The 24,050-nt window shown below is 42.2% G+C and overlaps 2 protein-coding genes across 6 annotated transcripts in view; one reads left to right on the top strand and one right to left on the bottom strand.

The window, feature by feature from the left end:
- The window catches only part of STK32C (serine/threonine kinase 32C), a 164,578-nt gene extending 163,163 nt beyond the window's left edge, over nt 1-1,415 (bottom strand). The window contains exon 1 of the mRNA XM_035138380.3: nt 604-1,415. Within this exon, the coding sequence (XP_034994271.1) occupies nt 604-694 (91 nt within the window). The 5' untranslated portion in view covers nt 695-1,415. The remainder of the gene's footprint in view (nt 1-603) is intronic.
- Nucleotides 1,416-14,854: 13,439 nt separating this feature from the next.
- The window catches only part of LRRC27 (leucine rich repeat containing 27), a 39,583-nt gene continuing 30,387 nt past the window's right edge, over nt 14,855-24,050 (top strand). Inside the window, exons 1-4 of one of the 5 annotated variants that reach the window (XM_035138413.3) lie at nt 14,855-15,215; nt 16,460-16,689; nt 16,950-17,080; nt 18,998-19,056. In XM_035138413.3, the coding sequence (XP_034994304.3) occupies nt 14,942-15,215; nt 16,460-16,689; nt 16,950-17,080; nt 18,998-19,056 (694 nt within the window). In that variant the 5' untranslated portion in view covers nt 14,855-14,941. Of the gene's footprint in view, nt 15,216-16,413; nt 16,690-16,949; nt 17,081-18,997; nt 19,057-24,050 lie in introns of all 5 variants that reach the window. The other 4 variants (XM_035138416.3, XM_088670399.1, XM_088670398.1 and 1 more) reach the window with 4 other exon arrangements.

Genomic DNA, 24,050 nt, shown 5'->3' with positions numbered 1-24,050 from the left:
TTTATCAAATTAAAAGGACATAGAATTATAATTTGAAGCTTCCTATATCAATACAATGGTCATATTTGCATACTACCAGCTCCAGATTCTGCATCTGATACGGATGTGCGACTTATTATTTTTTTAAATTAAAAAAAAAGTTACGAATTGTATGCGTTTGCGCTTAGAAGTCAACTGACAGGATGGCAAAGGCATAAACCACAGACACAGAACCGTGGCGACACCATGTGCCCCTTTCAGAGGCAGAAAACAAACCCCCAATCTTCATTCACTCTTCTCTTTCTTGCAGAAACTGCTCCTTTGCCCGGCCATGCGCCCGCAATTGGCTACATCATTTCCGGGCAGTCTTGTCGGAGGCATCTCCAGTCCATCGACCCCCCCCAAGCACTTCTGAGTTTCCTGCCATTTCACTTTCCCCCTAGAGGGTCCCACGACGACCCTTTCCGGAGCGGAGTCCCTGAGCCGGACTCTTCCCTCGACATACATACACACACAGTACACACACGCCCTCCGCGCGTAAAAGAAAGGATGGGCAGTGTTTGAAAAGAAGAAAGGGAGAAGAAAAGACTCCCTTCACGCTGGATCGCGGCCGCTCTTACTCACCATCCTCCTTCTCGTCGAAGACGGGTCTCTTGGAAGACGAGGAGGAAATGCTGGCTCCCATCCTCTTCTTCCACTTGCTCCAGTGAAACATTGGCGAAGGAGGCGCCAGGGCATTCCCTACCAAAGTCCCGGGAAGCTGAGCGAGCCGGGCGCGGCGGCGGTGGTGGCGAGACGGCACGGGAGAGCACCTTCAAGATGGATCTGGGGTGTGTGAGAGGAGAGAGGGCGCGCGTGTGTTTGTGCGCCTGTGTGCAACGTGTCTGAGTGGCTCTTCTTCCCTGCCAGGCGCTTGCTTCTCTCTCTCTCTCTCCGTCTCCAGTCTCTCGCTTTTGTCTGCGCGGCGCGCACCCCCAGGGCCCTGGGGGAGGGAGAAGAGGAGCCAAGTGCCCGAGCTTGGCTCCCTTTGGGCGCCTTCTTCCCGATTTGGAGAGAATGGGGTTCCTCCTACTCCCCGTCAGCTTCTGGGGAACGGAGAGAGACCGGAGCGCCTCTTCAGCTTCAATCTCAATCTCTCTCTCTGCACACACGATCGAAATCGCCTTGGTTTTGCTCAAGCAACACGCCTCTCTCTCCCTCCCCCTCCCCCTGCCTCACCAGAGCCTGGGCTTTCCCCGCGCAAAGACGCTGCTGGAGACGAGGCGCGCCCCCGGAGCGGTCGGGGTTTTGTGTTCCGTGGCGCGGGTGCGCGTTTACAACGGCGAGACTCGGGAGCCGCTTGCCCTCAACTCCAGGGAACGCGAGACTCGCCACTTCCCGGCTAGGTGGCGCTCGAGTCGTGCCAACGTGGGGATTACCTTTCACCTTCTGAGATCATCCGAACGCAGCTCGCTGGAGGAGGTGGCAGTCTGGAGATGGTGGGGGGAGAGGGGGAGAGGACATTAGGCTATGTTAGTTGCCCATGCCCGCCTCCAGATTGCCCTGCCTTGTTCGCTTCAAAGCAAAAATAAATTTGAGCAGACTAAAAATTGTATCCAAACAGGATGAGGAAGGGAAGTTGATTATTATGCAAATGGGGGTGGCATTTCTGTCGTGTTCCCCACACACACACACCCGCTGTTGTTGTTAAACTAAGATCTCTCAGAGAGTGTTTTTTCCCCCCCTTGGTCTGCAATAACCTGGAGAAAAAGGGAAAGGGGTTTGCTTATGGGATGTTCACAGGAAAAGAATGCCATCAAATGACCACCAGAATACGCCCACGTTTCCTCAAGGGCCATTGGAGTGGCTTAAATGGAGGGTGACTGGTCACTTCCCCATTGAAATTGCTCTTCCAAGTGGCCCATGCAAAATGCATTGGGATGGAGAGGAATGGCACCAGAACCTGACATCCTTGGGCAGTTGTTGGGGCCACAGTGTCTCAGCAGGGCCCATTGTTGATGTGTGCCCTGGGACCTTTTCAAAACATTTCCAATACTTTGAGCACCACTTGGTGATCGAAGCCAACTGCCAATTTAATTTAACACCAGGTGCCGGACATATCAACATGAGGGGCACGGTGAGAAATTAAAATGTCAGGCAACCTCAGTCATCTGAAACCACTCAGAGAACTGCTGCAATATTATTGACTGTTGATTATTGTTTTATTTAATTTGCACGTGCTGTAGAAGGAAGTGAGTGGCAGGTGGGGCTCGTCAACCTGGGAAGGTAAGCCGAAGTCCACCTCAGAGAAGAAAAACTCAGATCCTAAACCTCCACTGCAAGATATCTTCGGGAGAAGAAAAGCCTATGGAGGAAACCCTACACAAATCCAGAGTGGAGTCCCTAAGACAGTTGATTGACGCCCTGTACGCCTCCTTCTGGCAATAGGTGCAGCCAAGCTGGTGCAAAACGTATTACTAGTGACTGATCCACAACTCACACACTTCTGGGATTTGGAGAAAGGGCCTGCAAGAGAGTTTGAGCTGAACAACATCTCTTAAAACATGCCACTCCTCTCCACAACCATCCAACATTCCACCCAGTAATATCAGAACACCCAGGACTAGTCAGATTCTATATTTGTCCCTGGCATTTTTTAAAACAAAAAACAAATTTCTAAGAGTTGAATCCATCACTGTATTTCAAAGCCGAAAATGGCAAAAAAAACAAACAAACCCAACAACCCTAAAATCATCATTTTGGATAATTGCATATTGCAGGCAATTTAGTGTTCTATAAACCTTAAACAATTCTTGCAGTAGGCTGGATAAGCACTTCATAAAAAAAAAAACCCACCCAAATGTGCATTGCGTTCAATTAGAACTGCTAATTAATTCACAGCGGTTTTCTCCTCTTATTTAATTGTTCATTTAAGCTGTGTGCTGTGCACTGAAAAAGGCAAAGGGTGGGGCTTTAGGAAAGGGGGTTTCAGTTTAATGCATATTCTGGACTTCTTCATTGGTATGGTATTGCATATAATGCATTTAGTTCTTTGGAAACTTATACATAAATAACACAACAAAGATGAAAGTTGCATAATGGATACATAATTTCCCAAGCAGCAAGAATCAGAAGGTCCTAAATTACATGTTGCTTTCATTGTGCAAAAGAAAAGATGTGCAGACGTCCTTTCAAATTACTGGGATTATCTGGGGCTTCGGAGGCACCAACAGACAGCGCAGTTAATGAACATTTAAAGTCTTGTGGCTCCCTCAAAGAAGTTGTGTGCATCTTTGTAGGTGCAGTCAGACGTAATCCGCATGGACTTACTCCCATGTAAGTGTGCCTAGGCTTGCAGCTTTCCTTATTTTCTACATGAGGTCTACTGGCATTATGAGTTTCAAAAATTACATCAGAGCTCTCAGAATTCCTGGTGTGCCATTAGCACTTCAAGAGAAATGTGATCCGTACAACTATCAGTCCAAATTCCAGAGGGGTAGTGTTGTGTTAATGCATTGCAGCAAAATCACCCAAAAGCCGTGCAGCAGTTTCAAGAGTAGTGGATTTATTGTAGGTTAAGCTTTTGTGGAAGAGAATTCTCTTCATCAGATGCATGAAGCATTATCCTGAATTAGCAGATTGTTTACATGACTCATAAAAGCAGAAAGACCCAAAAAGTCAGAAGCAGCAATAACTTGACGAGCCCAAATGCAGAAAATAAAGAAACACCAACCAATTCACAACAACAACCACTAGTGGTTTTTAAATTTAAATTTATAAGAATATATATAAACTGTCAACTCATTAAAATACATAATTGTATACAATGGTATACAATTCACACTTAATCAAACTCTTCAAAACTGTTGGGCAAAACAAAACTGTTTTCAGTAGATGGTTGTTGATGCCTGTCTGATTTTGATGGGAAGTGTGTTCCAAATTACTGGGGCCACTGTGCTAAAAGCCTTGGTACATGTAAAAATTAAATATAAGATAACTGTGGGACAGTCAAGCAGGCCTCATCAGGTGACTACAAGAATCTGGGACAAAGCGGTCCTTCAGATACCCTGGTCTCTGCTGCTCGGGGCTTTATACGCTAACAGGGACCCCTGACCATTAGGTTCAGTCGTGACTGACTGAGGTTGTGGCGCTCATTGGCCGAGGGAGCCAGCGTACAGCTTCCAGGTCATGTGGCCAGCATGACAAAGCCGCTTCTGGCGAACCAGAGCAGCACACGGAAACACCGTTTACCTTCCCGCTGTAGCAGTACCTACTTATCTACTTGCACTTTGACGTGCTTTCGAACTGCTAGGTTGGCAGGAGCTGGGACCGAGCAACGGGAGCTCACCCCGTCACGGGGATTCGAACCGCCGACCTTCTGATCAGCAAGCCCTAGGCTCAGTGGTTTAACCCACAGCGCCACCCGCTGTCCAGTACAGGACTAGCAATGCTGCTGCTTTTCTGGCAAGGCTACACCCCAGTGCATATGAAAAGGTAATGTTAGAATCATCTCTAAGTGTGCACAATCTAATGATGGGTTCCACGATCTTAGACTCAAAAGCTAGTTTCCCTGTGTTTGATAGGAATGGCTCCTTTGTAAAAGAGTATAATCATAGAATTGTAGGGTTGGAAGGGGTCCCAAGGGCCATGAAGGCCAACTCCCTGAAATGCAGGAATCACAATGTTAGAATCCTTGACGGATATTCCCAGACCCTCCAAGTGTCCCTATTTTCCAGGGACACCCCTGATTTAGATAAGCCGTCCTGGTTTTTGATTTGGTCCTGGAATGTCCCACTTTTCCTTAGGATGTCCCTATTTTCATTGGAAAAATGTTGGAGGGTATGGAGCTGTCTGAAGGCAATCCTGTCTGGGGAAGTTTTTTTAATGTTTTATCATGTTTTTATGTATGTTGAAAGCTGCCCAGGCTGGCTGGGGCGACCCAGTAAGATGTGTGGGGTGTAAATAGTAAAATTATCATTATGGAATGGAACATCCGTATTTTCACTGGATAAATTTTTGGAGGGTATCCAAATTCTGTTTAAATACCTTCAATGTAGAATAATCCACTGCCTTCCAATGGAGTCTGTTTCATTGTTGAACAGTTCTTGCTGTCCTGAAGATTGCAGCCTTAATCCAGGAAATGGTTTTGTAAAGATAAGGGGATGGCCATGAGCAATCTCATCTGCCTATTCAATTACCTTAGATGCATTTTTAATGTAATTGGGTGTATAATAGTTGCTGCAGAAACACTGCAGTGAAAACAGGAAGAGAGGAGAACTAAAATAAGGCTACAGTCCCATGGGCAGTTTCTTGGGATCTCCACATACATGGGCTTGGATTTGGGAAAATCCTAGGGTTTGTTGCAATCTGTTATCTATATGTCTGTGTAAGATGTTTGTCCTGGACAGGACCCAGTAGCTGAGGAGACAGAGGAACGAGGCAGGAAAAAATGTCTCATTTCTCATGGATAAAAGGGTAGATGACCCTCAGGGTCCCTGCCAACTCTAAAATTCTATGATTCTATGACTCTAAAATTATCTTTTTTGGGGGGACCCCTCTACCAACCTCTCTATTTCTCTGTTCTTTATTTGGTTTGGGTAGTCCATGAATCTATTCTGGATGTTTGGGGGGGCATACCAAAACATGTTATTTTTAGAGTGATTGATACCTAATTTCTTGCCAGAAGTGAATAACTGCAGTACAGACCTTCAAAAGGTGCCGCAACTTTTCCTGCAATGGAAATGTAGTGACTTTGTTCACTATTCCATTTTAGTTATCCTTCAGCAGCTCTCAGAGCTATGCCTGGCTTGGAACAGTGACGGGATGATGACATTATAAAAGCGAGCTCATAATTTAAAGCAAGCTCGTAATTATAACTGAAATATAGATGAAAACACTTTCTTGGTGATATTGAGGCTGTGAATTTTCAATAAAGGTCTTCAACTGACAATTCATTGTATGCCAAATGAGTGTTTTCAAAGCTGAATGCTTGAGAACTCCAAGCTCTTGGAAACCCAGAAGAACAATAAACTCTAATTAAAATAATATCACAGGTTGCCTTCTATACATGTGCCTGATCTTCACATTTCTCAATTCCCTTTTACTAACACCAGAAAGATTCCCAAGAAATGCTACTGATTTGTTTTCTTTCCTCCAGCATTGCCAACAGACCAAATAATTTTAACCAACATGGAGTGCTTTTGAATAATGATACAACTAGGGCTGATGTCCACAGCCCTGTAAACTAGGGGACACCCAAATGACCATGACAGTGCTAGAAATACCACATTACTCTTTGAAGCACACCATCCAAAAATTAATCCCTGGTTTTGTTAAGATAAAGACTACCATATTTCTCTTTACTTCTGCTTTCTGCCTGCCCCAGAACCTGTGTGTTTTGTTTAAGGGTTACAAGGCTGGACCAGATGACATTCAAGGTGCCTTTGAACTCTACAGTTCTATGATTCTAAGACAGTGGTAGCAGACATTGGTTCTCTATAATAGAATCCTAGGGGTATTACCTGGTACTTCTTGCATCTGAGAGGGGCTTATGTAGCTTGCAATCTCCAACTTGGATCCGAGTCTACAAGCTAACCTCATAATTACAGTGTCCAGACTAATTATTGCATTCCCGAGCCCCCTCCATTCCCTGGAGCTCTCTATATTGGACAAACAGGCCAAACCCTACGCCAAAGGATAAATAGACATAAATCTGACATCAGGAGTCACAAGACAGAGAAACCAGTAGGGGAACACTTCAATCTCCCAGGACATTCTATACAAGATCTCAAAGTAGCTGTCTTATTACAAAAGAATTTCAGAAATAGACTGGAAAGAGAAGTTGCTGAATTGCAACTTATTACCAAATTTAAAACCATGGAGAGACCTGGTCTGAATAGGACATTGGATTCTTATCTCATTATTTTTAGCCATCTCACCCTTTGCTTTTTCCTGTAATACCAATTGCAGTCGTTGACAGTTGTCAACAGGTTTACCACACCTATCAGCCAATCACCCATTCCCACCACCCTTCTAAGTAATACCCCTCCCCACCCTCTCACTATATATAAGGGTCTGGTAACTTCTGTTTCAGTGTATCTGAAGAAGTGTGCATGCACATGAAAGCTCATATCAATGACAAAATTAGTTGGTCTCTAAGGTGCTACTGGAAGAAATTTTTCTATTTTATTTTTATATTGCATTCAAAGATAGGGTAATGATTTCTGATTGTCATGGAAGCAAAAATATTCCTGACAGCTCTTGCATTGTAATTATTTACTTGGGGGAGGGGGAGTGTTGTTTGTTTGGTACAAATTTCTGTTCCTATAATTGGAAGCAGCATTATATTCTCTTTTGCTGCTAATGAAAATTGCCTTTGCAACATAAATGTTCTTCCTTATAGAACGGCAAATGTTGTAAAACATGTTTATTGTGGTGATAAAAACATTGTGTGAGTAGTACAACTGTGACATTCTGGCTCTTAAGAAAGCAATATTTACTAAACATAAAATGTCAACATATTTAGGCAGCATTTAAAAATAGACAGTGTTTGCAATCTGTACAACTAATATACCTTTTAGATGAACATGGAAGCTACTTCCCATGCAGGGCAAAGTGTGCGTGTGTTTAAAAGTGGGGTTTAGTGGTGCCTTCGACACCTTTCAAGTTGGGGGCACCTGGTTTTTGCTGATGCTCCTTATTTAATTTAGCCTTCCACTCCCCAGAAGAAAGTTGCATTCTTATTGTATTCTGATACAATAGGTATCAGAATAGGTATCAGGGATTGGCAAAGATCTGTTGCCCCAACTTGCACAAGTGGAAGCACTTTTTGCTAAAGCAAAGCCATCATTTAATATAACCAACCTATTAGAAATACATGCACAATATATTGATACGCACAACCCCAGTCTCCAAGCAGTGTAGAGGTTCCTGCACTTACTCAGGTTTTGTTTCCACAGTCAGCAGAGACTGTGGGTGTTTTTAGAATATATAGTTTTATTTACATATTATATATGTGTGTGTATACACACACACAACCTGAGAAGAGGATGGAGAGTATCACAGCATTAGCACCCCAATAGATCTTGCTTCCCCAATGGTTTCCAGAGAAGCTGCCAAAGGCTGAGCACAGAGCAAGGCAAGTCTTTTTGTCTCTGTGTCAAGCCCCACACTTGTTCTCCAAGTACCAGCCAGGTGAGTGGCATGCTGGAAATGCCCACCCATTTGCATAGCAAATTCTTTCGATATGCAAAATTGTGGTACTTAAACAGCCAGCCAAAACAAAGAAACTAGTTTGGCAAGCTTCCTGTTATGCATTCTACCCCCCAGAAATGCAGCATCCAAATGCCTGCTTGCCACCTTATGGGACTCAAATATAAAATGCACATTTTAAAAAAAAAAACATAATCAACAAGAAAATAAAATATTATCATGAGCATGTGACATACCTGCTGCTGCTTTACCAATCCTGCCAATGGTAGTTCATGGCAGGCAGCCACTGTCAAAGCTCAGGATTAACAACCTGCAGCTACACTAAGAGACACCCAATATGGTCTCAGCAGCAACCTCAGCTTTTGTAGCTATAAGCAATCAGGGCCCCACCCACCCAGGCCAAGAGCAAAAAGGTCATAGGAACGTTGCATGCATGGATTAAGGGGAAGTGCTTATGGGGAAGAGGGTATGACTACCAGGTGGTTTTGAACCCCTATTCTGCTTAGAAATTAGCCACCAGGCAAAAAATAACATATTAAGGGACAAGAAAGTGTACAAAGCATGCATCTCGAAGGGTCCTAGTAAATGCTTGTTTTTTGGGGTTTCCTAAGAATGCATTTAAAACACACCAGTGTGATTTTGGAAGGTGCACCCATTTCTTTTCATAGTAAATTGAGGTGGGAAATGGCCTTCAAGATGAGCTTACATTTTCACATCTGAGCAAGCAAGCACTTTCTTTGGAAAACAGCGCACAACATTGCACTTCACGTTTCCTGCCACTGGTGTTTCTGAAAATAGTGCCAATTCTATCGTAGAAGGCGATAATAGTGACAGCTCTTTGCCTGCTCTTTAATTAATACTATTATATCCATCTGCAGAGGTCACAGCCAACAATTAGAACTATATCCACAATATATTGTCACACACCACCCCAATCTCCAAGCAGCGAGAGACTCCGGGGGTCTACAGTTTGCCTATAGTTCTTATGCATTATGTCTTAAGACTATTTGAAAAGCAAAGGAGGCATCTATTTGAAAACTGTTGTGAAGATGAGCAAGGTGTTGCTTACTCATAGCAGTTCTGCTCTTTCAATTACTGTAGGTAACCAATTCCTTTAAGTAATTTGGCTCCAGGTTTTCGGGGCTTTATAGGTTAACAACTGCACCTTGAAGATGGCTCAATAGCTAATAGGCAGTCAGTGCAGATTCTTCAGGACAGGTGTAAGATATGCATGGCCAGGAATTCATTTCGGCACCCTGGACACCTGATGGCAGTCTCACATAGCATGCAGGACAGTAACCCAATTGTGACTCATGACATTACCAGGCACCAGTGCTTTTTTTCAGCTGGAACACGGTTCTGGCACCTCTCAGGTGGGCGCCATTGCATTCTAAGAGAATGTGGGAGGTGTTCATGGTAAGTTTCGGCACCTCTTTTTCTAGGAAAATAGCACTGCCAGGCACAAACCAGCGTCACTCTAAGCCAAGGGTAGGGAACCTAAGGCCCGTGAGCCAGATACGGCCCAATTGCCTTCTCAATCCGGCCCACGGAAGGTCCGGGAATCAGTTTTTACATGCGTAGAATGTGTCCTTTTATTTAAAATGCATCTCTGGGTTATTTGCGGGGCCTGCCTGGTGTTTTCACATGAGTAGAATGTGTGCTTTTATTTAGAATGCATCTCTGGGTTATTTGTGGGGCATGGGAATTCGTTCATTTTTTTGTTCAAAATATAGTCCGGCCCCCCACATGGTCTGAGGGACGGTGGACCAGCCCACGGCATAAAAAGGTTGCTGACCCCTGCTCTAAGCCATGGGTAGGCAAACTAAGGCCCAGGGGCCACATCTGGCCCCATCGCCTCCTAAATCCGGCCTGCAGACAGTCCAGGAATCAGCATGTTTTTACATGCGTAGAATGTGTCCTTTTATTTAAAATGCATTTCTTGGTTATTTGTGGGGCATAGGAATTTGTTCATTCCCCCCCCCAAAAAAAATATAATCTGGCCCCCCACAAAGTCTTGAGGGACAGTGGACCGGTCCCCTGCTGAAAAAGTTTGCTGACCCCTGCAGTCTAAGCTATCCCTAGCATAGCACACAGATGCAGAGATAAGGACAATGTACTACCCTGAGTGCTGCTGTTTTTAATAAATACTTTAATAAAGTATCCACAATTACTTACTGGTGACTGCAGCACCCACAAGACAAACAATCGTGTTGCAGAGTAGCTTAAATGTGTCCAAATTGCTACTCGGTTTGCAGTGCATGTTGCTCTTGTTACATTTTAATCTCACTTTCCTGAGTAAACAAGGAGTGGCAGGAATGAATTTATACACGAGAAATTGCCACAGTATATAACAGCCTGTTCTTACATCACATAAGACCCTAGCATATTGTGTGGATGATGTTTACTTCCAAAATGTAAAAATTAAGGATAGGATTCAACTACTGTAACTAGCTGCATTAGCAGAAATTTGTACTGTATACTCAAACTTACATTTGAGATAAAAGCACCTAGCTTTGAAGATGGTGTGTGTTGCACAGTGTGAAATTCCATGGCAACTCATCAGCTATTAAGTAAAGTACACCTCATCAGATCTGAGCAAGACAACAAAAAGCAAATTCAAGGTCACGCTCGATCCCCTGGGTGCACAGAAATTTGACCCACCTTAAACTTGGTTAAATCTATGCTTTGGGACTGCTTTTTGTTTTTACTGTTTTTACCATCTACTCTCATATTAGATTCTGTTGTATTATTTTATTTAAATCATTGTAGAAAGGCAAGGGCCTGCATTTTAGAATAAATACGGTAAATAATAATTTATTGCCTTTCAGTGCTTTACCCACCTCCCAGATCAAATGGGCTCTACTGCTTAAATAAGGGCAAAATGAGATATGATGCTAATTCTGTGAGTGCAATTAACACTCAAGCAGGATTACGACCATGGTGCATGATGAGGATGTGCTTAACCCAGGCTTCCTCAACTTCAGCCCTCCAGATGTTTTTGGCCGACAACTCCCATGATCCCTAGCTGGCAGGACCAGTGGTCAAGGATGATGGGAATTGTAGTCTCAAAACATCTGGAGGCCTGAAGTTGAAGAAGCATGGCTTAACCCTTTCCTCCATTGCCATTACTTACTTTTTTATAATAAAAAGGTGCACATTGATTGCTTTCAGACAGTTGACATTACATTTAGTCGGTGCTCACTCTGCACATTAAAATATTAGAGTTTTCCCCTTTTCAGATTTAGTTTTAGTTACCTAATCAAATGCCTAAACAGTTTAAACCTAAACTGCTACACACTCCACGGCACAGGTACTGGTATATTGGGAAAAATACAAGCTTACAATCATGGCTGGCCCATGCAAGAGGCAAAGGGAGGCAACCACCTCAGACAACAGGATCCACGGGGGCAGCAGATCCATCCATCCTGCAAGGAATGCATTGCCTGCTGCTGCCACAATGGCAGCAATGACTACAGTGCACTCCTGGGAGGCTGGATCTGCTGCCTCCTTGGCAGCCCCTCCCAAAATGCTGCCTCTACAGCGACCTCTTAGTGTTGCTGGTCTCATCCTCTCCCCGGGAAGAAATGATGGAGGGTGCCCCCTGGGGTCCCCAGGGCTCTGCACCCAACTAGTGTGATTCAGAGCAGGACTCTCTCCCCCCCCCCCCCCCGGCTGAGACAACCATTGATTCCCACTTCAACCATTGATTAAGGTTGATTTGATTCCCTGCTTTGTTCCCAATGTAAATATTCACTCACCCCTTCTTCCCTGATGGGAGAATGCCAATCTGTGCTTCACCTCAGGTGCCAAAATGTATTGGCCCAGCCCTGCTCACAGTATATGAATTGTTCTTTGTTAGATACTTTTGAGTACTTTCATCCTTTTAACAACTTGTCAGCCTTGAGTGCATTTGCTTTACTCGTCCTTCATGTGTGTATCTACTTCCACAGCTTGCATGTTCTCCTCTCGTGCAAGAAACAATCCAGATGTCTCATTAAGAGATTTTGGACATATGCTACTTGCTTTAGTCATTCATTCATTGGTATTTACTCACCAGCTGGAGGAAAAGGAACTATTCTTAATTGCCTTAATTTAAGAATCTGTATTTAGAAAACACAAAAACTCTCCTCCCTTACTTTTCCAAAATGAATCGCAATATGATTATTTTTATTTTCTTAAATGTAAAAGTAAAACTTGAGAGCAGTTGAATTACAGGAACAATAAGCTTGCAGTGATGGTGAGGAAAGCAAACATTATTTTAGTAACTAGTATCCTCTGTTGGTTAAACTACTGTGAATGGAATCCGTTTAAACAATATATGTGAAGAATGAAAATCCTAAATGTCTGGGTTTTGGTCACCACAGTGCAACATAGAGTATTTAGCTTCAATATTTAAACATGAAAGAGAGAAAAGAGGTGGTGTTAATTTCTAGTGAGTGCAATTGTTGAAAAGACTGGTGCTATGCTCCTCCCTCCAGGAGCACAGAAAACAACAACAAAAATTCCTTCCTCTCGTATTCCTAGTCATTAATGCCTCCAGCAGCCATGCCACTATCTTTTGACCCTACCTGCATTTTCATTTCCACTGTCCATGTATGAAATATTTCTCTTAGGCACACTGACTTTATACTTTATTCCCAGATATTGCACCATTTGACAGCATTCTATAAATTCCCACACAACATTTAGAATCCACATCTACTCAGATGGAAGCCACCCTGAGTTCAATGAGTCCCAGCATGTATAGGACTGAAGCCTAAAGAACATTATATGATATCTCAGGAAGTCAGCCAATGGCTATAGAGTTTGCCGAATGAGAGATTGCAGACATACAGGAGGCCAGCCAGTGGCTAAGGAGAATTTGCTGAGTGAAAAGTAACAGCCAATTTTTCATGTATTCCACATTTAAGAATATTTTAGTATTTAGTACAATATTTTTAGGAATTAATTACTTTGTGCCCCAAAGGTATACAGTACCTGAAAGTTTAGCATGTTCTTAGTTTTGCATTTAACCCTTATCTGGATATCCAGAAAGAAATCCCCGCAAAGGTGCAAATGGTGGCATTAGCCATCATCAATTTCTCACCTGTGTGCACTTTGCTTACCCCTCTCACAAAGCAATTACTGTCTGCATCAGAATTATTTTTATAATAGCTTCTTTCTGGCAATGCCATATTGGCAATTTGATTTTCCATCTTGCAAGAATTAGGGGCAGTGTGAATCAAATTATTCATAGATTACTTAACAGTTATCTAAGATTAATGTAAGTTGGTTATGTCTTATGTGTTCTTTGTCTGCATTTAGCCATGTAATGGATTTTTACCAATCCCTACAAATCCTCTTGGGCAGGGAGGGAAATAGATCCTATTTCAGACTGATGCAATTCCTCACTAATCTTTGCTAGCTGCAGTTTTGTATTGTATGCTAATAGATGAGGAGCTATTACATAACAATACGGTACATGGATGGTATGGGTTGTGTTAGAAATGAATGGAAATGTAGGAGCAATCATGGCGGCAGCATCGCTTGACCACAGTAGTTATCAATCACCTTATTTTGGACCATTTTGACAGCCTCGTAAATTAATCTGTTAAAGCGGGCCTGTAGAACCTGTATCCCAAAGGTATGCCTAAAGAAAATGCCCTAGCTTTGCTGCCAACTTGCAAATGGAAAAAATAAAACCACATTAAGCATCACAGTGGGCAAAATACACTTATGTTTGGCTTGCTAAAATCAAGTAATACAAGCCTGAGTCAAAGTCATCTATTCCAACAACCCCGAGATACAGGAATTTTTCGCCCACGGTGGGTCTCGAAACCACAACCCTGAGGGTTAAGAGCCTCATGCTCTACCCACTAAGCTATCCTGCTTGTTATATGTATTATTGGAGAACAAAAAAAATAAAGTTAATAATAATAATAAAGAATATACCAACAGTGCATGAGAGGACCGCCTTCCACTCACACAATTTAAGTGTCGTTGGTGGTAATAAGAGACCGAAGGCCTGTGATGGGTTAGTTGAAGCTGAGTGAAATGAATAGGGGGGAAATAGCTGGAGTTCATAGTAACAGGGTGGAAACAGCTAGCAAGCATCCAGAGCAGAACTGGATTTAGATTTGATGAGGCCCTAAGCTACTGAAGTTAATGGGGCCCTTTATACATCCAGCTGTTCTTTGTCAACAACAAATTGTCGCTATTTTTTGTGTTGATTATATGCTATATGGTAATTTACAGACCTAATAGATATCCAAAGCCATTTGCACATAACAAAATATGTATTTTATCAAAGTAATTGTTGAGCTGAAATACAATTAAGTATATTAATAGTGAAATAATTATGAAGCTCTAACTTAAAATGATTTTTGATTCATAACAAACTTAATAATGCAAACACATTGGCATTGGGCAATAGCAAAAGTTCCTTTTTAGAAACACAATTTACAAAGACTCATGATCTATTTTGGGAATGTACATCCCGTTTTAATTTCCGTTTAACGTTTTAATTTCCGTTTAAATTTTTTGAGGCCCCCCCAAGAGAGTGGGGCCCTAAACTAGCTTGTTTAGCTTATAGTAAATCCGACACTAATCCATAAGGGGAGCGAAGAGCCGAAAAGGGAGGCGACGTTTCCCCCTCTTTCCCGCCCTCCCTCCCCCTGCCTGGATGTTTTGTGCGTTTTCTGGGTACCATCCTTCAGACACCCTCGTCCCACTTAAGGTGGAGGTGAGGAGGAGGAAGAAGGCAACCCGCACGGGACGCAAAGCAGGCTGGGAGATGGAGGGAGCCAGGGGTCGGCCTGGCCTGGCCTGCATTGCGCGGGCCTCCCTCTCCCTTCTTCTCCCTGGCGGCGCCGAAGGAGGCCTCCGCCTCCTCCTCTTCCTTTCGGCGCTTCCCGGTAGCTTGAGGGTTGCCATGGCGACCCCGACAGCCGCGGCCTGCTTGTTACCCTTCGGCCACGGCATAAAGGAAGATCGCGGCGGGAGGGGCAGGAGGAGGGGGCGTCGCCCCGCTCCGGGAGTGGACTGCCTTCACAGTCCCCGGGAAGTCGGTGAGGAAGCAGGGGCTGGCTTGCTGGCTGGTTGCTGGGGGCCCTTTAAGCGGGGAGAGAGGGAGGTTTGGGGAGACAGACATGGGTAAAGGCGAGTTTCAAGTTCTGTGGGGAGAAAACGCCCCGCTGCTTTTAATTCTACAGAACTCAGGAGCCGCCTTAGTTCTGAGCGCACACTCGCCGCAGCCGTATTAAACAACGACGACGGGAGAGAAAAGGCCCTAGAATCAGAACCGCAAGAGGGACCGACGAGGGTCATCTAGTCCAATCCCCTGCCAGACAGGAATATTTTGCCCAACGTGGGGCTCGAACTCACGATCCTGGGATCCAAGAGTCTCAGAAACAGGAAAGGGGCGGGGGGGGCGGATTGACGTCTTCCCTGCTCCTCCTTTGTCACCATGATGTAGACCCTTAATGCAGCTGCTAGTTTTGATTGGTTGGTTGGTTGGTTGGTTTGTAGCTAGCTTCCCGTTATTATCTATGCCCCAACGCGGGGGTCGTTTCACGTGTTGCACGTGACCATCCAGGGATGGGGAAATCGCAGGTGTATTGTCACATGTGATGAAAGCACGAGTGTGTGTGCATTTTGATACCTGTATGTAGGGGATGCACAGGCTGGTGGGCAGTTTTCTTTTTGGGGCGAGGGTACTTTGAGCATTAGAACCAATTTCTCCTTGATTTCTTCAAAGGGAAGAGATGTTATGTTAGTGTTCAGAGCCGCACTGCTACAAGTATTGCCACTCTCATCAGTCCCCTTTCCCCATCCTCTCGTAAACTTATTTTTTTTATTCTTAAGATAATACTTTGCTATCCTGTTACTTATGCTGATTTAAATGTGGATTCTATTGTCTTTTATTTTCATTTGTAATGCTTCTGTTTGATGTTCTAACCATTGAGAGATATTTTTTATTGTTATCTTTGGAAATACCATTGAGAGATATTTTTTATTGTTATCTTTGGAAATACAAAGAACAATGCTCTAATGGGGCTACTGCCCAGGTTGTGTAAAGAATGAAGTTACTCCTGTTGATCTGGAAAGCTGATTGTCTGAACAGACAGTATAAAGTATTTAGGTGGTTGATTTACCTGAATTATATACTTCGGTTACAGCACATTAGGGGGGGGGGTTGTTGGTTGTAGGCCAAACTACATGCTACATTAGTCACTTTTTCTATTTAAAAAATCTGTTATTTTTCAGCTTATTGCTTACCTTTGGATGATGAGTGTTTAGGTTTCTGGTTTAGGCCAAGTGGTTTCTCATCAAATGGAGGAAAAGTGGACTTCCTCAGAAACTGATGGTGCTGGTGGTGATAATGCAGAAAACAAAAGGAGAGAGGTTTCTGATTCCGGTTCATCAAGTCGTATCTGCCAGGCTCTTGACAAGCTTGCGTCTAATTCTACAATCTCTCTGGATCTGAGTAGAAAAGATCTACAGCATCTAACGGATGACATATACAAGTTACTTAACCTTAGAGTAAGTTTCTCATACATGATAACAGTTGTTAAAATATCCAATCAGTAAAGAGTAGCTCAGTTATAAAGTATAAAAACTTAACAGTGTTCTTCTGTTCAAATTAAAAGTATAATTTAATTATTCCAATATACTTTCTTGAATAATTCTAAAGTTTTACATATTTTTTAGTATTTCTCAGGAATTAATCATACATGAATTATACAACAAGCAATTGTTGCATATTCATGTGTGTGTGCATAATATATATATATTTGTCTTAGCATTTGCATCTGGAAGGAAATGGCCTGTCTGTAGTTCCTGAGGATTTCTTTCAGAATGTGCCAAACCTTGTTTGGCTTGATCTGCGTTACAACAAAATTAAAGAGCTTCCCCCTGGAATTGGATGCCACAAGTAAGTCTTCTGCCCTTTTACTTGTTTATCATTCTTTAAATTGTTCTGTCTGTTGAACATTATATACCCATTATGAAATTAAGTACTATTCCATTTCTCCCCAACTGACCTCAGAAATCATAGTATAAGAAATATAGTGTGCTTAAATTAGTTACTTTTTTGTTTTGAACAGTGGTGCGGAAACTCTGGCCCAGAGGCCTAGCTGGTCTGGCACAGGTCTCATTTTGCTTGCAACCACAGTCGCCTGCCTCACACCTGACATAAGTGATGTCAGATGTGGGGCAGCTATGGATGTGGGTACAAATGCACAATTGCAAGGTTAAATCCACCACAGTAGAGATTTTCCCATCCAAATGGAAAACATTTTCCTTTGCAGACATATGTAGGAAGCCATTTGTATCCAAACTGCTTCCTCAAAATGAATTTCAAAGAAGCACCCTGTGATCGCTACAGCAACCTTCTTTGAAGGTACATTCCCAGTGTCAAGATGTACTAAAATTGAGGCAATAACTGCCAGTGGATCCCTTAACCATGTTGTTTAATTATATAAATGTAGTAGCAGAAGATAAGGAATTGGTCCTGCATCTATTAACTGTTTGTGACGTAACTATTTGTTATAATAGTTAATTTAAAAAAGACACCAACTTTGGAGCAATGGATTATCAAAGTTTGGGATATTGTATGTATGCATACGGTAAGTTTACAAACATAATAAAAGTCAAATGGGATAATGAAGTGCATTTATAATTTATTGGTGTAACAAGCTACAAGATAATTTGACCCATTTGTTTTGCTTGGAACTTTATACATTTGCATGCTTCGCCAGTTTATGGAATGGAACTTTGTAGTTTGTAGTTTGCTTTTATACTCCGTTGACGCAGGTGGGGCTGTGGGTTAAACCACAGAGCCTAGGGCTTGCTGATCCGAAGGTCGGCAGTTCGAATTCCCGCGATGGGGTGAGCTCCCATTGCTTGGTCCCTGCTCCTGCCAACCTGGCAATTCGAAAGCACGTCAAAGTGCAAGTAGATAAATAGGTACCGCTCCAGCGGGAAGGTAAACGGTGTTTCTGTGCGCTGCTCTGGTTCGCCAGGAGCGGCTTTGTCATGCTGGCCACATGACCTGGAAGCTGTACGCCGGCTCCCTCTGCCAATAATGCGAGATGAGCGCGCAACCCCAGAGTCGGTCACGACTGGACCTAATGGTCAGGGGTCCCTTTACCTTTATACTCTGTTACCCATTTTTCTTGTCCTTCCCTCCATCCTTTGTATATTAAGCTGACTAGAAATAAACTGAAAACTCACTAGATGAATTGACTGGGGCCCAAAAACGTTAAAAAAAAAATTTGCTTGGGAACTTATTTAGAAGTATCTGTCCTAAAATGATATGGCTAAAAGTATTTTGAAACTGGTCATCTAATCAAGTTTAAACATTGTCTGATACAGAAATGCTGCTCCATCGCAGCACCTGCATCCATTATCTGATGAACCCAAGTGAAGTGACCTAACTTCAGATGGACATGAGTTTTTTTGACACTAACCATAAGATCCCTTTTGGAATCCACCTGTATAATTCTGTTTCTTTGAAATAGTTCTACCTCCACTGTCAGAGGCAGATACTTCTAAATAAGTTCCCAAGCAATAAATTTTTTTTAAGTATGCCTCTGAATACCAGTTGTTGTAAACTGCAGGTGTGCAGAGGGCTGTTGTGCTCATGTTCAGCTTGCAGACTTCCCATAGGCATCTGGTTGCTCACTGCGAGAACTGGATGCTTGACTAGATAGGCCATTGGCCAGATCCAGCAGCCTTGTCTTATTATTTCCTGATAGGCTCATCAAATAAATTAGAGAATTAACCATTTTTGACATTTGCATTTAGATTTATTTTATATTTACATTTTGTTTTCTTATTTATCGCAAAGGCAGTTGAAAACACTGTTGTTGGAAAGAAATCCTATTAAAAGATTGCCTGTTGAGCTTGGTAAGTACTCTCCCCCCAGTAAATGCTTAAGGGAACCTAGTAATTTTTAGTAATTTACATTGATTGCAAATGCTCTCTTGAATAGTAAGGAACTTTGGACAGATTTCACCACGGCACAATGCACCTATGTAGAGGCACAGTGTGGCATGACCACAATTTAATTAATATATAATAGCAACAGACCTGAAGTAAATGATTGTTAGGACCAAGGCTAATCTGATTCAGAATTCTGTAATACAGGTAGTTCCTCAGAGGTTGACTGCGAAACTCTTGTTTCCTTTACTGGTTTTGATCATCAGGGGAGGAGGTTGGATCTAAGCTCCTTTTTTTACCCGTGCTAGTACAGTGGTACCTTGGTTCTTAAACGCCTTGGTACTCAAACAACTTGTATCCCAAACACTGCAATCCCAGCAATAAGTGTTCCAGTTTGCGAACATTTTTATGGAAGCCGAACATGCTCCGTTTTGAGTGTTATGCTTCCAATTTGAGTGCCACACTTCCATTTTGAGTTATACGCTGAGATCTGTTTGTTTTTGCTATTTATTTTGTGTTTTTGTTTCTGTGGCTCTTTTTTGTTTTGTTTTCGTGACTGTGTGGAACCCAGTTCAGCTGCTGATTGATTGATTGTGTGACTGCAGTACATTGCTTATTGCTTTCATTTTATGGATCAGTGGTCTAGTTAGATAGTAAATACCATGTTAAATTGCTGTTTTAGGGGTTGTTTTTAAAAGTTTGGCATGGATTAATCCATTTTGAATTACTTTCTATGGGAAACCAAGTGTGCCTTGGTTTTGGAACGCTTTGGTTTTGGAACGGATTTCCGGAACAGATTTAAGTTTGAGAACCAAGGTACCACTGTAATGGCAAATCCCGGAACAGAGAAGGCTGAAGCATCAGTCTTTCAACACTGATAGTGTCGGTTACAACAGCCCTTTAAAGTAGCCCCAGCCTTGCAATAGTAATCGGGGGGGGGGGGGCTGAGGAACAGTAGAGAATGATAACCCAGTACTGTTAACCAGCCTCTTTGTGTATTGGGTTGTGTATTGGTTTTTGTTTATTTAAGAATATTGCAGCTGCAGGAGTTGTTATGTTAATTGTAGCAGCAAGACAGTGGGGAGAGGCGATTCATATGTTTCCCGCTTAAGGGAGGGATATAGGGTGATTCATGGGATGGGCTGTTGCCACTAGTAAAACACTTAGATGAGTATATTCAAGTTAAAGGCTCAAATCCTTTAAATTTCTCCGTAACACTTGTCAATCACAGCTCTGACCTGATTTGTTGGCTGAAACAAGGGAGCACTTCGAATGGAGCCTGCTTGTTTTGCTTTGTAACTTTAATTCTATTATGAAGGTATATTGGGGGCTTAGTCCAAACTCTCCTACCCCACCAGCAGCAGAAGCAAGGACAGAATGATTTGACCTGATCCGAACACAGTGATGTCATTCCACAGCTTTGACGGGCTCTAATGGAACCTGGGAAAGCTTAGCCCCTCCCCAGTTCTGAATGCCCTGTTTTAGGGCCTTCTACTTGCTGTTGGTGGTGGGTATCATGCCAGCAGCACACCCACACATTCAGCAGATGGATGGGGGGGGGCAGTTCTGCATCATTGAAGTGCCACCTGAAACCACTTTAGCTGTCGGAACTGGACGAACAACACCCTTGATCAGTGTTCCCCCCCCCAAAAAAAAATGTTTAGGGGTATTCTCATTTTCCTACTCATATTGAAATACTGGCCCTCAATGAGGCCAAACTTAGATTCACAAAATGTTTAGGGGTAGGCGTACCCCCACGTGCCCCCAGAAAAAAGCACTGTCCTTGCTCAATCCAACCTGACCGGGGGGGGGGGGGGTGTTGATTGCTCTGTAAAAAAATTTTTTAACGAAGGCTCAATCGAGGCCTCCTACTATAGTGACAGCATAGTGACACCCCCTGTATCACCTTTTTAGCGGTGTTGAACCACACCAGTTAAACATGAACTGCATCCTAGAGCAACTTTAGCCACTCATCTGTTATAATGCATCCATATTTCTGAAACCGAATTAAATGTTGGGCTCTGTGAAACATAATGGACATATCCCTGGTGGGTCAACTGTCAAAAGATGCTTGAAAGTTTGAGGCTCTCCCTCTGCTTGTTACAATTTGTCAAATATGGACCCTCCTCATCCAAAGTATGTCGTATTCCAGCACACAATAATGTTTCTAATGTATGAACTTCATTAAGGAATATCTTACATTATTGCCATATAGTAGTCATGGATATTACATGGAAAGAAATCTATACATTGTTCATCCTCCTACATTGGGGATTTTGTGCACTTTAAGAGTCATTATAAAATCACAGCCTTTTATCCTCTTGAGAAAGCATTCCTTACCATATGACAAAGGAGGGCTGTAGGTGTTTGTGTGCACACGCGCGAGCAGGCAGGCAGCGATTTTTTACATTACACAGAATTTCACAAATGAGTGGGAGAGGAGAGCTTAGGAAAAGAAGACAAAGAGGAACAGAAAATCAACACTGGGAACAGCAAGACTACCATTCTTATTACAGCTAAAATTTCTAGAGGACCATCCTCTAGACTAGAGGAAGTTTGTTTTACAGCATTCATAATGGCTTTTAATTGCTGGCAATTTAGAATAAGGCAAACAATCTATAACAATATTTGTCTTCCAGAACTGGTTTCATGGAAAGAATTTATGTGCAAATATGCTGCATAATGCAGTCATGAATAAAGTATAGACTCCTACAGAATACTAAGTATTGCACTCTCAGAAAGTAAGGCTGAAAAAGAAAGAATGATGTTCATTCAAGCTGTGAATTGACTTTTAAAAATATCATTTTTGAGGCAGCGAGAAAAATCTGTTACTGACTGCTATCAGGATTTTGGCACTTTTCATATTCTCCCCAAACTGATGTTAGATCTGTTTACCTGAAAATAGGCAATTGTTTTGTGTAAAAAATATTTCTTACCAAACAGTGAATTTGTATGAAGAGAATTTCTATTTTCCAAAAAGTATTATTATAGGTTTTCACCCTGAAGCAGTTCAAACATATCTATTTCTATGATCTGACTATGGAGATTATTATGCATTATTTTTATCCATCTAGCCTTGTAAATAAGCACAAAAAATACTAGCCTACAATTTTTTTTTACTTTTTTGCTGGGGCTGGAAGAGGGCTTATTTAGTTGCATGCCTCCTCCAACTTCCTGCCAATTTCTGTGCTGGGTGAGATTGAGGGGCTGAATTTCTGCTGTGGATGTAGTATTGTTTTTAGTGTTTGAAGATTTTGTGATATTTTAAATTGAAAAACGACGTTTTTCTTTGGTTGTTAGCAGCCTCGAGCTTTTAATAAGGAAGGGTGATTTGTAATCGTTTTAAGTAAAATATATAAATAAAGCTGGGTATAACTAAGACATCCCACATTTCTACTAGTGGTAAGGGAAGTTCCTCCCCTCCAGTAGAAGCACTTGAGGAGAGGGGGAAGGTTGATGGGTGGTCTGGACCATACCTGCCAAAACACTACATTGGGTGTGGATGCCCTTTGCCCAGTTTCCCTATATTCCTTGTCCTTTTGTTGCCTAAGCACTTAGTGCATACCAATTGCACACCCAGGTGAATGACTTTGGGGCAGCATGACTGCATCATGTTGCTTGTTGTCCACAACCTCCCTGTCTCCCTTATCAGCTTCTGTGCAGAATAGTATTCTTTTAGTGATTAGGCTGCCAGTGATGTCTCTGCCTATCTTATGTCAAAATAAAGTTGTGGCCTTCTTTGGAATTATATGCTGGCATTTTAGATTATGAGCCTTTAAGACAGGAAGATTTTTACCATTTGTTTTACAGAACTTTTTATTTGCTCCTAGTATGGAGGATGATGTGGTGCTAAAAATCTAAGTAAATAGGGCATCATCCCAATGCACAAAGGTGTGTGCATGCAAAAGACCCATATGCACCACTGGAATTTGCTCTAGAGAAGGAGGAAAGGGTTTAAGCTATTCTGCAGTCTTTGCAGAATCTCTCACATTGCGGTTTGTTGGCTTAAAGAGCAAGTTATTTTTAGACTTCAGGTGGAGGGTTTTCATACTTTCTGTCTTCCCCCTCCCCCAATTCAATGCTTTATTGAGTTTCATAAACAACAAAAAACAAACTTATATAAACCCAAAAAATGATCTTATGTAAATAATCTTATATAAATATATAGATCAAAATTGATTCAGTCTTATACAATCTCTTTTGTTCAACATTCTTACTAAAGTGTAATAGATTTCCCATCAACTCCCAATGCATTTAACATTTCTAATATCGAGGGTACTTATAATTATTACCTTCATCTATTCATATTTTACAACATATTGTATCATTTCCCCTTATTTCTTTGTTATTATTCTACACAGGGGTCACTCAAATGCAGCCATAGATGTCACGCCGCTGTTATGTTTTTGTAAATACTGTATATCTTAAACATGTCCCATTTTTGAATAAAAGATAATTTCTCAATAGACAACTGAAGACATCAGAATTGTGGCCTGGATCTCTTGTTTTCTAAGGAATCTACCCTGTCTGATTAAAAGCAAAGTTTTAGCTGTAGCTTTGCTATACTGTATTCAGTTTTGGCTTAAAGGTTTTAAAAACATGTTTAGATCACACATTTTCACACTTTGCTCAGTAGAAGTTGATATTTACAATATTTCCAATTCTGTGAAGGAACCAGAGACTACATTCTGTCTTTGAGACTGTCATGGTATTTCACTTGTCCTTTGTGTTTGTTTATGAGAATTGACTCCACGCTTTCAGGCAATACAAAATTAGGCCATACCATCTGTCCTCATGGCAAACATACTGCTGATCTAGGATCCTTCCATAGTGCCTGAAAGCATCTTAAAAGAATATGTAAGAGCAGCATTACAAGCATTTTAACCTCATTTCTGGGAAATCACAGAGTAGTTTGATTGCAATTGGAATGAAATAAGAGGCATGTATTTTCCAAAAGCACA

The sequence above is a fragment of the Zootoca vivipara genome, chromosome 5 (genome assembly GCF_965207765.1).
Source record: "Zootoca vivipara chromosome 5, rZooViv2.hap1.1, whole genome shotgun sequence".
Taxonomy (NCBI): domain Eukaryota; kingdom Metazoa; phylum Chordata; class Lepidosauria; order Squamata; family Lacertidae; genus Zootoca; species Zootoca vivipara.
The sequence above is the reverse complement of the archived record's forward strand: the minus strand, read 5'-3'. Positions and strand labels throughout refer to the sequence as shown.